We start from the raw sequence: 14,860 nt of genomic DNA, 5'->3' as shown, positions 1-14,860 counted from the left end.
GCACTCTCTCCCCCTCCACCCATCTAACACACCAGGGGCATAGATGAGGGGAGAAGAGTGTAAACGTGTAATAAACCCCCGGGAAACTGTACCTGACGCCGCTGTGGGACTCACGACTCGAACGTGCTGCCTGTTTCCTTTCCTGCAGCGGGAAAACTGTGCTGCGTGCTGACTCCTCCCCCTGATGACGACAGCAGTCACATGACCGTGACGTCATCAAACCTCCTTTCCACGAAGGGAATCTAGCTGCTACCCTAACAGCCCTGGGGAGTGTGATCCGGTGCTGGATCTGTCAGCTGCGTTGGACCCGGAATACTGAAAGGCGGCCGTCGCAGCGGCGTGTGGTCACGGGTTATGCAGAAGGACGTACACGGGACAGAGAAGTGCCAGGGAGGAGGAGAAGCGCTATATCCGGCCCGCTGCCCTGTAAGTACCGAGGATGTGCACACAGGAGTTCCGACATCGGTTTTAACTTCTCATGAATAACGCTGCTCTCCCTGTCTCCTCATTCCTCAATGGTGAGAGTGGCAGTAGCGGCCACTACCCTGCTGTCAGCTTTGTGGATTGTGGCAGGCTGTGGGGAAGGCCTGGGAGTTCTGCCAGTGTGACCGACTGTGGGGTCAGGCCTGGGGGTGCTGCCAGTGTGACAGGCTGTGGGGACAGGCCTGGGGATGCTGCCATTGTGGCAGGCTGTGGGGACAGGCCTGGGGATGCTGCCAGTGTGACAGGCTGTGGGGACAGGCCTGGGGATGCTGCCAGTGTGACAGGCTGTGGGGACAGGCCTGGGGATGCTGCCAGTGTGACAGGCTGTGGGGACAGGCCAGGGGATGCTGCCAGTGTGACAGGCTGTGGGGACAGGCCTGGGGATGCTGACACCGTGACAGGCTGTGGGGACAGGCCTGGGGATGCTGACACCGTGACAGGCTGTGGGGACAGGCCTGGGGATGCTGACACCGTGACAGGCTGTGGGGACAGGCCTGGGGATGCTGACACCGTGACAGGCTGTGGGGACAGGCCTGGGGATGCTGCCATTGTGGCAGGCTGTGGGGACAGGCCTGGGGATGCTGCCATTGTGGCAGGCTGTGGGGACAGGCCTGGGGATGCTGCCAGTGTGGCAGGCTGTGGGGACAGGCCTGGGGATGCTGCCAGTGTGACAGGCTGTGGGGACAGGCCTGGTGATGCTGACACCGTGACAGGCTGTGGGGACAGGCCTGGTGATGCTGACACCGTGACAGGCTGTGGGGACAGGCCTGGGGATGCTGACACCGTGACAGGCTGTGGGGACAGGCCTGGGGATGCTGACACCGTGACAGGCTGTGGGGACAGGCCTGGGGATGCTGCCACCGTGACAGGCTGTGGGGACATGCCTGGGGATGCTGCCATCGTGACAGGCTGTGGGGACAGGCCTGGGGATGCTGCCACCGTGACAGGCTGTGGGTATGCGGCTGCAGGGTATTACATGGTGAAACACTGTCACCAAGCAATAGAGAATAACAGTTACTACATGCTGCCATGCATTGGTAAGTCCTTCTGGTAAGCAGAGTGCTAGCCGGGCTTTTTGCTGCTTCATAAGTTGATGACATCTGCTGTCCCACTGCAGCTTCTGGTGCAAAAACACAGCAGAGACACAGTGATTTTCTTCTTGTTTAACATTTAAAACCTTTTAAGAAGAGAATTTTTAAAGGCTTATGTTTTAGTCATAAATAAATATCTTATTTCGGTTGAATGGTCACATCCTGAGTAATCTTCATACATATGCCATTTCACCCTTACAGGTCACCGTTATTTTGTGTTTGTGTGACCGCTCTTGCTGAGACTGGTCACAAGAGCGACTCCTGACAGCTGGAGGAAGTGAGGCATTTGTGTGGTCATCTCCTGGCAGGATGGACGAGGATGGGCTGCCTATAGTTGGATCCGGCATAGACCTCACTAAGGTGAGCACATTTTATGTTTAATAGTGAAACTGCATTACGTGGTGACTGTGATAAAGCTGTGGTGTACCAACTGTCTCCAAATCAGCACCCTGCCTTCCGGATAGGCTAAATGAATGCCATATATTTTGCAGCTTTATGTTGCTTATCCCGATGTACAGTATATACAGTACATTATGGCAGCAATAACCATACACATCTGTAAAGCGTGGTATTTGTGTCTGTGCAGGTCCCAGCCATCCAGCAGAAGAGAACGGTGGCATTCCTCAATCAGTTTGTGGTGCACACGGTCCAGTTTCTTAATCGCTTCTCAACAATTTGTGAAGAGGTTTGTTAAATCCCCTGTACTGTCTGTAGTGCTGTATGAAACATAGGGTACATGGTCATTTCTCTAACTATTATTACTAATACCTACCAACGTATTTAGCTTCATCTATGATATGTTTTGTTCTGCTTGTCTATTATAAGTGCAGTTGCATTGTTCAAATGAATGCAAGTCCTAATGGGTCATACACATGGACACATAGGGCGATAACAGACCCATTTCTAAGGGATCTGTCTAGATTGCTTAAATTGAAGCACGGATCGCTCACCAGTGTTCTCTCAATTGAGATCACTGGACGTGACAGATCACTCAGCACACATCACTGATGCAGCGCTTAACTAGATCGCTCAGCGCACTGCTCCCATCGCCCAGTGTGTATTGGGCATTAGGGAGGTTTCCTATTGCCTCCAAAAAGTGTGCCACAGATTATCAGGGATTTTGTTTTACCTGCCTCAAGCAGGTGTTCAAAGTTTACAGTAATTGTGTTTTTTTTTTTTTTTTTAGGCATTAGGATGGTGCTAAAAATCCAGATCCCAATAATTTTACATCACTAATTGCATACCACCCTACGACTGTCAAAATAGATGTTATTCCTCACTTGTCACTTTGGGATAGATTTATTAAGCTCAGTGAAGTGATAGTGTCTGGTCTTTATCACTGGCCAATCAGCTCCTACCTGTCATTTTTCAAACCAAGCCTGTAACTTCATAGTTAAGAGCTGATTGGCCGGTGATAAAGTACCAGCCACATTATCACTTAACCAAGCTCAATAAATCTGCCCCTTTGTTTTTAATCTTTCAAAAAAACAATTTCATTGATTTTATATTTGGAATTAGGCAATCTTTCATCACCTGTTCTTTTACTTTCTTTTTTTTTTCTTTCTTTTTTTAGAAACTATCAGCTCTGTCACTTCGTGTTCAACAAATTGAAACAACGCTTAATATTTTAGATGCAAAGGTTTGTAAAAAAAAAAAATCTGTTTTAAATGCTGGTGATTAATTAAAAATACTTTCAAGACATACATAAACCGATGCTGTCTAAAGTGAAATAATTTATTGCATTTTTCATGTTTTTTTTTATTTTTTTATCAAGAACATAGATGTTCATTCATTATAGGGGAATATTTGCACTGTAGTGTTGTCTACCTGTCAAACAAGGGTTGCTAGTTATCATGTTTGGCGATGGAGGTTGTCCCCTGCCCTCCTCCCCATTTGTATCTCTCTCCCCTCTTCCCCCATATCCCTTCCTCTCTTTTTTTGTGTGTGTGTGTGTCCGTACTTATCCATGTGTCATTTCTGTAGGCCTACTTATTCCCCCATGTAATCCTGTCTCATTTGTCCTTCCTCCCTCTCATCTGTTTACCTTACTCCACCTACTCTTGCTTTCTCTGCCCCTCTGTCCTTTCTGGGTATCCAGCTGCCTCTCTACCATCTCCCCCTGTCTAAGCGCTCTCTGAAGCTCAACACGACCAAAACTGAACTCATCATCTTTCCTCCATCCAGAGTCTCACTCCCCCCAATATTTCCATCATCTTCGCCTTCTCTGCTGCTTGAGTGTCATTCTCGACTCCCAACTTTCCTGTGCCCCCTGGCTTAATCCTGTCTGTTCCAGCTATGCAAAATTGCTTGCATCAGGTCTTTTCCCTCGAGAGTTATGTTGGCCACACATCAGACCAACTTTTTTCCACCCATCCAACTAGTTGGTTGGTTGGACTGAAAATCTGGTACCGTATGGGGGCAAATGCCAATAAGCAATTTGCTCACAAACTCAGGAGAATGGACAAAAACAGTCAGTGAAATTGTTTAAATCAAATAGGTCCAACTGCAGTACATTGTCTGAGTGACAGTTGTTATTTATTTTCAGATTTTGGAAACAAAATGACTTCATTACAAATTACATTTGCTCCTATCCAGTACCAGGTTTTTCTTCCATCCAACCAACTAGTTGGATGGTTGGAGGAAAGTTGGTATGATGTGTGGCCAGCATAAGACTGAACTTATTATTCACTCACTGCGCGATTACAGCAACATTCTCTTTCCTGGCCTCCCGCACTAGCAGATTGCTTCCCTCTAGTCTGTCCTCCACTCTGCAGCTAGACTTCTCTTCCTCTACCGCCACTCCACTTCTGCCAAGCTCCTTCAGGAATACAGACAATAAAAGTTATTACTGGACCCCAGCAAGTTACCACAGAATGGACTCCACATGTGTGAAGTGAAGTGAAGTAACCTTTATTTTGGCAGTAGGTAATGAGGGGGATGTAAAAGGGGGATCGAAGAGGGAAGCAGAAGGTCCACAGACACATTCATCTGATGGTCAGCAACATGGAGTCGTGACCCCATGCTGTGATGGTCGGGAGCCACAGTTTGAAAACCAGTGCCCTACAGAATACTCTTCAAACTCCTCCCCTTCACATACACCTCCACTGCACCCTACATCTCCAACCTCACTTCCCTACCCACTCCGTGCTGCCCTCTCCCGTGAGCGAATGACCCTGGTCACTGAATGCCATGCACGTATCTTAAATTTTGCCATCGCTCCCCCCTTCACTGGCATGGGCCACCAGTTCACAAAACCATGCCCTTCTGCATAAACTAGCACCAAAACTACTCTCCCTACCCGCCACCTTCATATCATGGCCATCCCTGCCATTCTACTGCCTTCAGGTCTCCTTGCCTGCACCTCATGTTGCATGTCTGTCTCCCACTCCCTCTAGACTGTAAGCTCCTTGGAGCAGGGCCCTCCTCTTCTCTTGCGCTTCAATTACTGCTCTCTTACTCCACTACCATCAATGCTTGCTTCTCTTCCCACTAGTGTTCATTCATCTCTACCAACAACAACCTGCCCCTGGTAGCATGCAGACAACTCCTTTGCTTCCCTACATATCGCCTGTATTGTGTACTAAGAATTGTGCTGCTAATTGTTAACTGTGCTCTGTTTTAGTTTTTCAGTTAGTGTTCTGTGTACCCTGTACTGTTCTAATATGTGGTGTGTGTGTGGTTTGGGTCCGGCACTCACTACAGCAATGTTCAACGTACCCAGGTGCACATACACAAATATGTAGATGTCCTGCAAGCAGCACTCAGTATGCATAACACATAACAATAACAATCACAGACTCCAAATGTTGCAATATATGGAGTCTGTGACCGTTATTGGGTGGCACCTTATAAATAAAATGTAATAATAATAATGTCTGTGCCTAATTTTAGTTTGATATTTCTGCCCAATAACCACCCTGGCACTGTTAGAATAGTTTAATTCCCTGCCATCACCTCCTGCATCTGACAGACAGTTCCCCTCCCCTAATTTACAGGTAAGGGGTTGCAGGAGCTGGGTGTAGGTAACAGTCCTGTCCTAACAGCACAGGATGTAGAAGTCTGCCAGACACTGAAAGGGCTGGATCTTCTTGCAGCTAAACACAAACTTTAAAGGCATATGGAGACATCCCCACTGACCCGACGCGTGGTACCGTGCGCATCGGAGTTGGGAGGTCAGACGGGCTGCACATAAGATTTGCTAAATCTTATGTGCTGCCCGGAGCCGTGCGGGGGACTGCAGCTGGCGGGGGAGCAGGGGAGCTACCATAGCCTGACAGAGGGCGCAGGGGGGTGGTGCAGAGAGCTGGGCAGTGGAGGAAGCCACTGCCATCAGCGGGAGAGTGGGGGGGGGTGGGGGCAGAGTGCCAGGCAGGAGAAGATGCTGCAGCGGGGCAGCACGAGCAGAGCACTTAAAAATAAAATAAAAAAAGAGGTCTCATCCAATCAATGACTTCCTATTCGTTTGTATGAATGGACACTCAGTGATTGGCTCATTCAGAGAGCTCTCAGCCAGTCACTGGCTGTCCATTCATTTCTATGTGTTTTTTTTTTTCTAGGTGTGTCCGCTGCTGCCCAGGTTCCCCTACAGTACTCAGAACTGGTCCCCTTGTCGCCCAGTGCATCTACTGCCTTTCTGCGTCCCCTGCCTGGCTCTCTGCCTGGCTTCCCCCGCCACACTCTGCTCAGTTCACAGCTCCATCTGCCTGCAGCTCCCCGGGGACTGCATGTGACAAATCGCATGCAATTTATTCCATGCAAATATTGGCTCATCAAGTGCCAAATCGTGTGTGACTCCCCATCCCCCCCTCACCCTGGGGAGCTGTCAGTATGATTAGGTTCAACTTGTATGGGGGCCTTAAGGGAGCACTATTACTGTCAGCGATGCTGACTGTGTGCTGTGAGAATGATCGCACGTTACCGATAATCGCATTGTCCCTGAAGAATCGGATTCGGTTCTCTCTAATGTTTTTAAAAGGGTTGGCATTACTTAACCAATACAATCACAAGGAAGATTAAAAGGTAAAGTCGGAAACTATTAAATTACATTTGGTTTATGACAAAGCTTCAAGTTTTTCGCTAATCTTATGTGCCATCTCCCTTTTTTTTTTCTTTTAGCTTTCCTCTATTCCTGGCTTAGAAGATGTTAAAGTTGAAACACAACATCTGTCAAAGAACACTATTCCCAATGGAAATGTTCAGTCACAGACTGATACAGTATCCATCGCGGTGTCTCCTCCATCAGAAGTGAGTTGATTGTCATTGGTTGTGTTTGGTTCCGTATATCTTTGTTGTGCCAGAAATACAGTAAGGTAAATCCATGTAGAACTTTCCCTGATGCTGGGAGAAATGTGCACGGCATGGAGTGTGTTTGTCACAATGTAATGTATGACCTGATGTGGTTTTTTATTTTTTAAGTAATTAACTAAATATAATGTATGAGGTTGGAGATGGGCTGAGCCAACCTTTACTTTAAAAGCATTTGTATGCCCCCCGATGTAAACCCAAAACCATGAGGGATTTATTCCTAACTTATATGCCTTTCACATCGCACCTAATTATTGGGTTTGACCCGGTAATTGGTTCGATGTGAAAGGGGTTACCTGGTCCAGCAAACTGGTAGCAACACGGCAATACGAACCGGTAAAAAAGAAGGGTATTTACCGGTGTGTTGCTTTGCGGTGTAAACAGGTTAATCGATTCGAACAACCCATTTCCCATTCACACTGTGGAGGAGGCAGTGCTTGGAGCAACGCTAGCTCTGTGCGCTGCCTCCTCCCCTGCCCCTATGACTATCTGGCGCTCCACCCCGCATGACCTCAGCGAACCGGAAATATTGCTGCTTCGCTGAAGCGATCCGAATAACACAAAATGCAGGGTCGCAGCGGGACTGAAATGTTTCAAAGTCCCGGTGCGACCCTGCATTTTGCAAGGTGAAGGCGGTGTTAAGGATTTGTTGGCAGATACGTGCAAACCATTATTTACCAGAGATCTTCCTAGGGAGTGCATTATGCTCTCATTCTGGGAGAAGAATGTGACCCATGCATTAGGCCGACAATGGAAAGGTTAACATGAGATTTTCCAGTTTTTAGTCCAGAATGTTGACCTAGTCGACACGGACACCATCTAAGTGTACCGTGTCCCCTCAGGTGGCTCGCTGCCCTCGGAACACTATTATATTCTCCCACCGCTGTAGTGGATGGTAGGGCATGAAATACGCTACCCATTAAAATAAATGTGAGAAACTCATGTCAACCTCCCCATTGTTGAACTAATGCTTGTGTCATCCTTAACCATGTCGACCTATTTCAGGTGTCGACCTAAGCCACCTCGACCTAATGTATATCAAAGTTCATAGCGCCGACCTAGTGACCGTATCCCACAGGAACAGCGTCTCTTCCATAGTTGTTAAGCACAGACCTGCTCTCTCTATCTCTGCTGCATAATCTGAATGGAAGGAAGCTACATCATACATAGGCACCCAGTAGCTTTCCAGCTGTTGTGGACCTCCCTTCCCCATCATGTCCTCCCCATGTCTGACTAGCAGGGCTAATGGGGCAGGTGGTTCCACAAGACATTTGTTTCCACAGATGGAAGCATGCCTCTGAGCTTTACAGATCATTCATGCTGCCGGGTTCTGACAAGCTCGGGGGAGCTTCCCTTCCCTGCCTCCAGGATCTGGGAGAGGGCCATATTCTGTCAGAAACCAGTCATGGATGGCTGAATAGTTAACCAAAAAAATGTGAGTACTCGGGTTTTAGTTCTGTCACACAGCTTAAATTGCTATAGCATGCAAACCATTCCCTACAAGTGATATACAAATATTCTTGTGTTTTGAGATGCAGTTGTTTGTCTAGTGCTATGTGCCTGGGTATATTCTAGCTATGCTCATGCAATCTGTCACTGGGTGTGTTCCATGTCTAGCATTGCCATTGGACAGTTTGTTTTTTGAACAGGAGAGTCTGGTTTGAATTTTTATTTTATTTTTTTAAATATTTGTTTTCATTCTGTTTGCTACAGTAGGTAAGGTTTTAGATATCTGTGTGTCTTATAGTGTGTACAGATGTTAAGATTTGGCTTCTGATGTTCCCGATATAGGGAACATCGGAAGCCATATCGCATGCTTTTTTGGAGCTTGCGAGCCCGATGTGAGCGCATATCGGCAGCCAGATAGAGAGGGCAGCCAAGACTATATAGTGCAGATCTGCACTATATAGTGTAAATTGTGCCCCTCTAGCATGCCGTGAGATGCGATTGCCGATGCGATCTGATCGTATCGGGACTCGCATCTCACGGCAGTATCTGCTGTGTGTACACACCATTAGCCCAGATTTTTCCACTGCGCACTCAAACTCCTAGTGTTACACGATGATCTATTCTAGTTTCCTGTGACTTTAATTGGCACTGTCTGGGGGTCGTTTATGAATAGAAAATATATATTACAGGATAAAATGACTGTTCCGCTGAGTTGAGATGTTCATTTGTTCTAGTTCTCTGAATGGTAATAAGGTGGTATGGGGGTGTGGCTTATTGTGTTTCTTTCATCTCTTATGGAGTCATAAAGAACCCTGGCTTTCAGCTTCATTCTCTGATAAAGAAAAATTAAGCCTTTTGGGTTTTCTAGAAAATATTTTTTTTAAATGAAATGCCACCAACTACATGTCTAACTTTTGGGTTGGAGATATTCTTTTAGGTGATTGCTGTTGTTTATTCATAGGGATAACAGTGCTGGTGGTATGTGAGCAAACTATTTACAAAGCGCATTTTGTGGGAGGTGAGCCCAGGTTCTAAAGCCCAAGTTCACATTAGCAACATGGCAGTGGGTGACAGGGAGAGGCAGGGGGATGCATTGTTTGTCAGGAAAAACTTGGTGACAGGAAGAGGGTGGTAGAGTCAGCAGTTGGCCCCTTAGTCCTCAGAGGATCTGGTGCACTGCATTTGCTGCACCACCGGTAGTTCCGCCTCTCTGTGTAGGAGATTATACATAACTCTAGCTGGGGTCGCTGGCATTTCTCTTCTGCTGAAATACAACTATTGCTGGTATTTTTCAGGTCATACAACAAAATTCCATAAATGATATTCACACAACATTACAGAAGGAAGAAATACAAGCAGACAACGTCACCACTGTCTCTAAAGATCCAAGATATGCCCGATATCTAAAGATGGTCCAAGTGGTAAGATCCCAATCTCTTCTTACTATTGTTATCCAGGCCATTAATGTGAATGTGCTACTGTATGTAGTAGAGCTGATGATAGAAGTGACTGCAGGTACTGGTTTCTTCTATCCGTATAGTGATGTACATTGCCCAACACTGCATTTGTGGAATTATAAATGCATCATTTATTCAGCTATTTATTTAGCGTTCCTCAGACTATTGCATTACTCATCAGTCTTTTGTTCATTTTTATAGGGTGTTCCTGTGATGGCAATCAGAAATAAAATGATAGCAGAAGGCCTTAATCCTGATCTCTTAGAGTAAGTACAATAGACTCTTCCAGTACCAGAGGTTAAGTGCGAATGACAGATATATCGCTTGTGGGTGTAGGCAAACACCATTTCTGTGAACGTCTCTCTCGCAGACATATCACATCAGTGATGCAGCACAGCTGACTGCTGATGTATCGTCAGATAGATAGGCATCTGGCTGCGTGCTCCACTTGATGTGGATGCTAACATTACAACTGGGCGGCATCCACCGCTTGGTCGGCGAGACCGCGTGTCCTCTGTCGGCTGATGTGTACCTCGCTTTAGAGGAGGCCATACCAATTTTTTTTTTTTGCATTGCTCCAACCAAGTGAATATTTTAGGGTTGTATCTGGAAATATAGGGCTATATTTTGGTACCACAACAATGTGCCCCTGTACTGCTCTCTCTCCTTCTGTCCTGTCCTGTCACTGTAGTTGGAGCCATTGTGTTGGCACACACCAACCACACTCACTGCACGTGACAGAGAACAGACAGGTCATAGGGCTGTATTCAATGAAGAAAATTCTCCGTGCATGGCGAGAGATTTTTTCTCTCGCCATGCACTCTCCGTGTTCCGGAGCCTCCTGCTCCCACTATTCAATGTATTTAAGACTCGCCGCCACTCGCGGCGAGTCTTAACCCCTGCAGCGGACGAGCGTCCGCGGCAGGGAGCTGACAGGGAGCCGTGGGACGGTGGCATCCAGGGAGATTAAAGTCTCCCTGGATGCCCCAGAACATATGTGGAGGGTAGGGGGCCCCCCCGGGACCCAGGCAGCACAGGCTGTCCCCCCTATAGCCAGCGGGGGACCCAGTATTCACTGCACCCGAACGTGCATATTAACGATCAGGTGCAGTGAATATCTAATGAGCAGCCCCCTGCTGGCTGCACTGTGTAAAAAAAAAAAAAAATTTAAAAAAAATATATTTTTTTAATTAAATATATATTCATGTGCTATAAGCACATTAATAAAATTACATGCCCCTTCACAGAAAAAAAAACCTGATTTTTTGACACCAAAATTTAAAAAAAAAACCTTTTAGATTAAAAGTTCACATTCCAGCTCTCCATCAAAAGATGGAGAATTTCTACACGGAGAGAGACGGCGAAAATCACTTAGAAAGACGGCGAATATTTTACATTGAATAGGGTGGTTCACTTTTGGAGAGCAAAATGCTCCGTCCAAGGCGAAAAAAGCAAAAATTCTCCATAAAACACGGAGAATTTGGTACTTGTTTCCTAGCACGGCCACAACGATCATAATCGCGGTCATCGGGGGTAAAATCGGGGCCATCGCATGCGCAAAAAAATCGGGTGCGATGGGCCAGACGCGATGCCCGCGATTTCCCCATAGAGAACAATGTTAAATGCCTCAATTTACCCGCGATGACCACGATTTCCCATAGGAAACAATGTGAAATGGCTCAATTTACCCAAGTTATCATAGGAACAATGGTAAATGGGCCAAAAACACCCCTGAACATTGAAATGTCCCCACAAAAGTAGTTTACGCCACCACATGATCAACGTGAACCCGAAGCGTGGCGAGCGCAGCTAGCCCGCGAGGGGCGGCGGTACGCGTCCTCCGACCTTTTCATACCCCTACTATCCACTAGGGCGTGGAGTTGAGAATAGAATAGTGTGGCGAGCGCACGCGGATACCTGTGAAGCCCGCGAAGGGACGCGTTTACCTGTGAAGGTATCTGCGTCCCCTCGCGGGGCTCGCTGCGCTCGCCACGCTTCGGGCTCGGTGGCTCGCTGTGCTCGCCACACTATTCTATTCTCACTCCACGCCCTAGTGGATAGTGGGGGTATGAAAAGGTCGGAGGACGCGTAACGCCGCCCCTCGCGGACTCGCTGCGCTCGCCACGCTTCGGGTTCACGTTCATCGCGGGGTGGCGTGAACTACTTTTGGGGGGACATTTCACTGGTCAGGGTTTTTTTTTGGGCTTTCTGGCCCATTTACCATTCTTTCCTATGATGATTTGGGTAAATTGACCCATTTAACATTGTTTCCTATGGGAAATCGGGGTCATCGCGGGTAAATTGAGGCATTTAACATTGTTCCCTATGGGGAAATCGCGCCCATCGCGGGTGGACCATTTAAGCATTTTTAGGCGCACACGACGCGACCGACCCGATATTTCAATGGAAAAATCGGGGGCATCGTGTCGGTCGCGTCGCAGGCCACTAAAATTACCCCCGATGGCCAAGATTTGTGGCCGTGCTAGGAAACAAGTACCGAGAATTTTTCTCATTGAATACTGCCCTAAGTCTGTTATATAATATAATAGTATTTTATTTTTATAGCGCTTTTCTTCAGCAGAGCTCAAATTCTAATACTGTAGACTAGGGATGGGGAACTTTTGGCCCAGCAGCTGTTGTTGAGCATCAACAATCATGAACCTGCTGCATGTTTTTCTATTTAGCCATGCTAAGACAGTTGCAAGTTATGCTAGGATGTGTAGTTCATCAACAGCTGGAATGACAAAGGCTCCCCATCCCTGCTTTAGACCGTATCTCTCCTGCACTTCCAAATGATAATTGGCTGATACAATATTATAAGCTTTTGTTTGCTGCTAGCTGTATTTACTATGGTGTGTTTAGCCCACTGTGTGCCTTATGAATTGGTACTTTCCCCAGGACACCCAACGCACCAGTCCCAGATGGGGAACTCGCAGCAGAAGACAGCTCTGACAGCGAATCATCTTTCAGTGACTGAAGATGCCTGAAATTGCCAATGCTCTCTGCAGCTGGATGCCATCCATTGGACTCTAAAGTTTATTTTCTATGTACAGTAGCACTGTTCACAATTGTCAATAATCAGTGGATTAATCCACATAATATAATAAAAGTTAGGGTTGTTATATTGCGTAGCCAATATTTTTCGTAAGTAGCAACTATATAGAAAACTATACTGTGTGTGTGTGTGTGTGTGTGTGTGTATATGAAGATGTGTATGTAATACATCGAAAATGTTTGATCCTATCTGCAGTCTTGTCTATTATTGCCTCTGGGTGCCGCCGCTTTCCTCGTGTGTGTGTGTGTGTGTGTGTGTGTTTGTGTGTGTATGTTTGTGTGTGTGTGTGTGTGTGTGTGTTTGTGTGTGTGTGTGTGTATATATCTTAGCCACACATAGTATATTTTGCTAATCCCTGTATTGGGGTAAGTGTTTAGCAAGATTGGTAAAGCACCGTTACTGTTACATTTTGTGCAGGAGTTGTCGAGTGTGGAATAATCCATGGAAAGACAAAACCACGTTCTTCAGTATTCTGCCAAAGTCTTGTGTTGTCCACAACACTCTATGTACTAACAAATGCCACATCATAGTGTTTACATTTTATCTAAATACAGTATATTTATTATGAACTACAAGCAAGCTTGGTGAGAAAGGGCGTAAGGAGTAGCATCTAGAGCAATTTGAAGTTGCCCTCAGGAACTGCACTGAAAGCTTTTCCTACTGTATGTTAGCCTCCCATTGGTGCCTTATGCCCCTTTCAGGCCGCACTAAAAAAAAACGGTATTTTGCCGATTTTTAACCGTTTTAAAACGGTAATATGTGCGGTCTGAAAGGTGCAGAGTGATTTTACCATTTTTTGGAAACGGTAAAAAAGCAGGATCCTAACCGTTTCAGACCTGTTTTTTGGGGTGTCTGAAACGGTATCCTCCCCCCACCCCGGGCAGGGAATAATCACGCTGGGGGCATGGCATGGCGGACTCGGGCTACTGGCTGCCGGGAGCAGGGGAGATGTGAGTGGGGATGGGTGGCTCAGGCTGAGCTGCCAGCGGCTGTCTGCCCTGTCCCAGCCGGTGTACCTGCTACGATCAGACATCCGAGCACCTTCACCATCGAGAGACCAGCATGATTCTGGGTGCGGTACTCCAGGGGGCGGGATAGGCTGCGGCAGGGCTCAGGGAGCAGGTGCCGGAGAAGGCACTTAGGGGCAGCAGCGGGTGGAGGAACTTCCACAGCAGGCGGCTAGTCTGGGAGCAGCCAGGAAAGGATTAGGCAGTTGCAGTCCCGACATCCGAGGCTGAGCGGCCAGTCCATCACCGTGGTGAGTAGTGTTAGAGCGGGCAGCCAGGCTCCCGGAGTACAGACTGGCACGACCCGGAGCGTCACACACAGGATCAGATGCCCGGAGCTCCCAGCAGCATCACCCGCACTGCCCAGAGCATTCAGCACTGTTCCTGGAGCACAGGAGAGAGCGGCATCAGGCGCAGGTCCTTGGGTGGGGGATGGGGGTAGAGGGGGGCAGTGCATTTGACAGCTTTCACTGCTCTGTTCTCGGGCTTGCTAACTGCTACCATGCACAGGTCCATTGCTAGAGGTGTCGGGGTCTGCTGCTGATCTGTTATAGCTGTTGTTCCTCTGGCTGTGAGTCCTGCCTCATCCTTTGCTGGGGTCACCTGTGTGTGTGTGTGTCTCTTTGCTTTCACACCGCAAACCTGCTTTAGACCAGGTATTTACATGCGGTGTGAAAGGGGTTAAACTTGCTCTGACCAGGTTTAAAAAAAAAAACGTTTTAAATACCTTGGCTAAGCAGGTTTTGCGGTGTGAGAGCAGCATTAGTCTGCCTGTCAGCCCAGACGTGGAATGACCTTGTCCATCTGCCCCTCTCAAGTGCACCTCTGTACGCCCGCCATTTCACACTTTCTTAGGAGCCTTCTAATGCGGAGTTGACTTCAGACAACACTGTTACTCGCCACTGTTCCTCCTCCTCTATCCCCCAGGAGTCTTTGCAAGTGACGCTGGTGGAAATATCCATGCAGGTAGTATTAGTGCTTTGTGTTTTTTCTAGTGACATAGTTTTTTAAAGG

At 47.4% G+C, this 14,860-nt stretch overlaps 1 protein-coding gene across 2 annotated transcripts; it reads left to right on the top strand.

Moving 5' to 3' along the window:
* Positions 1-210: 210 nt before the first annotated feature.
* WASHC3 (WASH complex subunit 3) lies at positions 211-12,908 on the top strand. Of its 2 annotated transcripts, XM_083182244.1 has the most exons (8): positions 212-426; positions 1,776-1,934; positions 2,161-2,259; positions 3,148-3,213; positions 6,690-6,818; positions 9,623-9,748; positions 9,986-10,050; positions 12,683-12,908. In XM_083182244.1, exons 2-8 carry the CDS (start codon positions 1,884-1,886, stop codon positions 12,759-12,761), a joined length of 615 nt encoding a protein of 204 aa, XP_083038370.1. In that variant the 5' UTR covers positions 212-426; positions 1,776-1,883; the 3' UTR covers positions 12,762-12,908. The 2 variants fall into 2 exon arrangements, with proteins under 2 accessions (XP_083038371.1, XP_083038370.1); XM_083182245.1 differs by lacking the exon at positions 3,148-3,213 and having other exon boundaries at positions 211-426.
* The last annotated feature ends 1,952 nt before the right edge of the window (positions 12,909-14,860 follow it).

This window comes from Crinia signifera, chromosome 4 (genome assembly GCF_055691185.1).
Source record: "Crinia signifera chromosome 4, ASM5569118v1, whole genome shotgun sequence".
In the NCBI taxonomy this organism is placed as follows: domain Eukaryota; kingdom Metazoa; phylum Chordata; class Amphibia; order Anura; family Myobatrachidae; genus Crinia; species Crinia signifera.
This window is presented reverse-complemented; position numbering and strand designations above follow the sequence as displayed.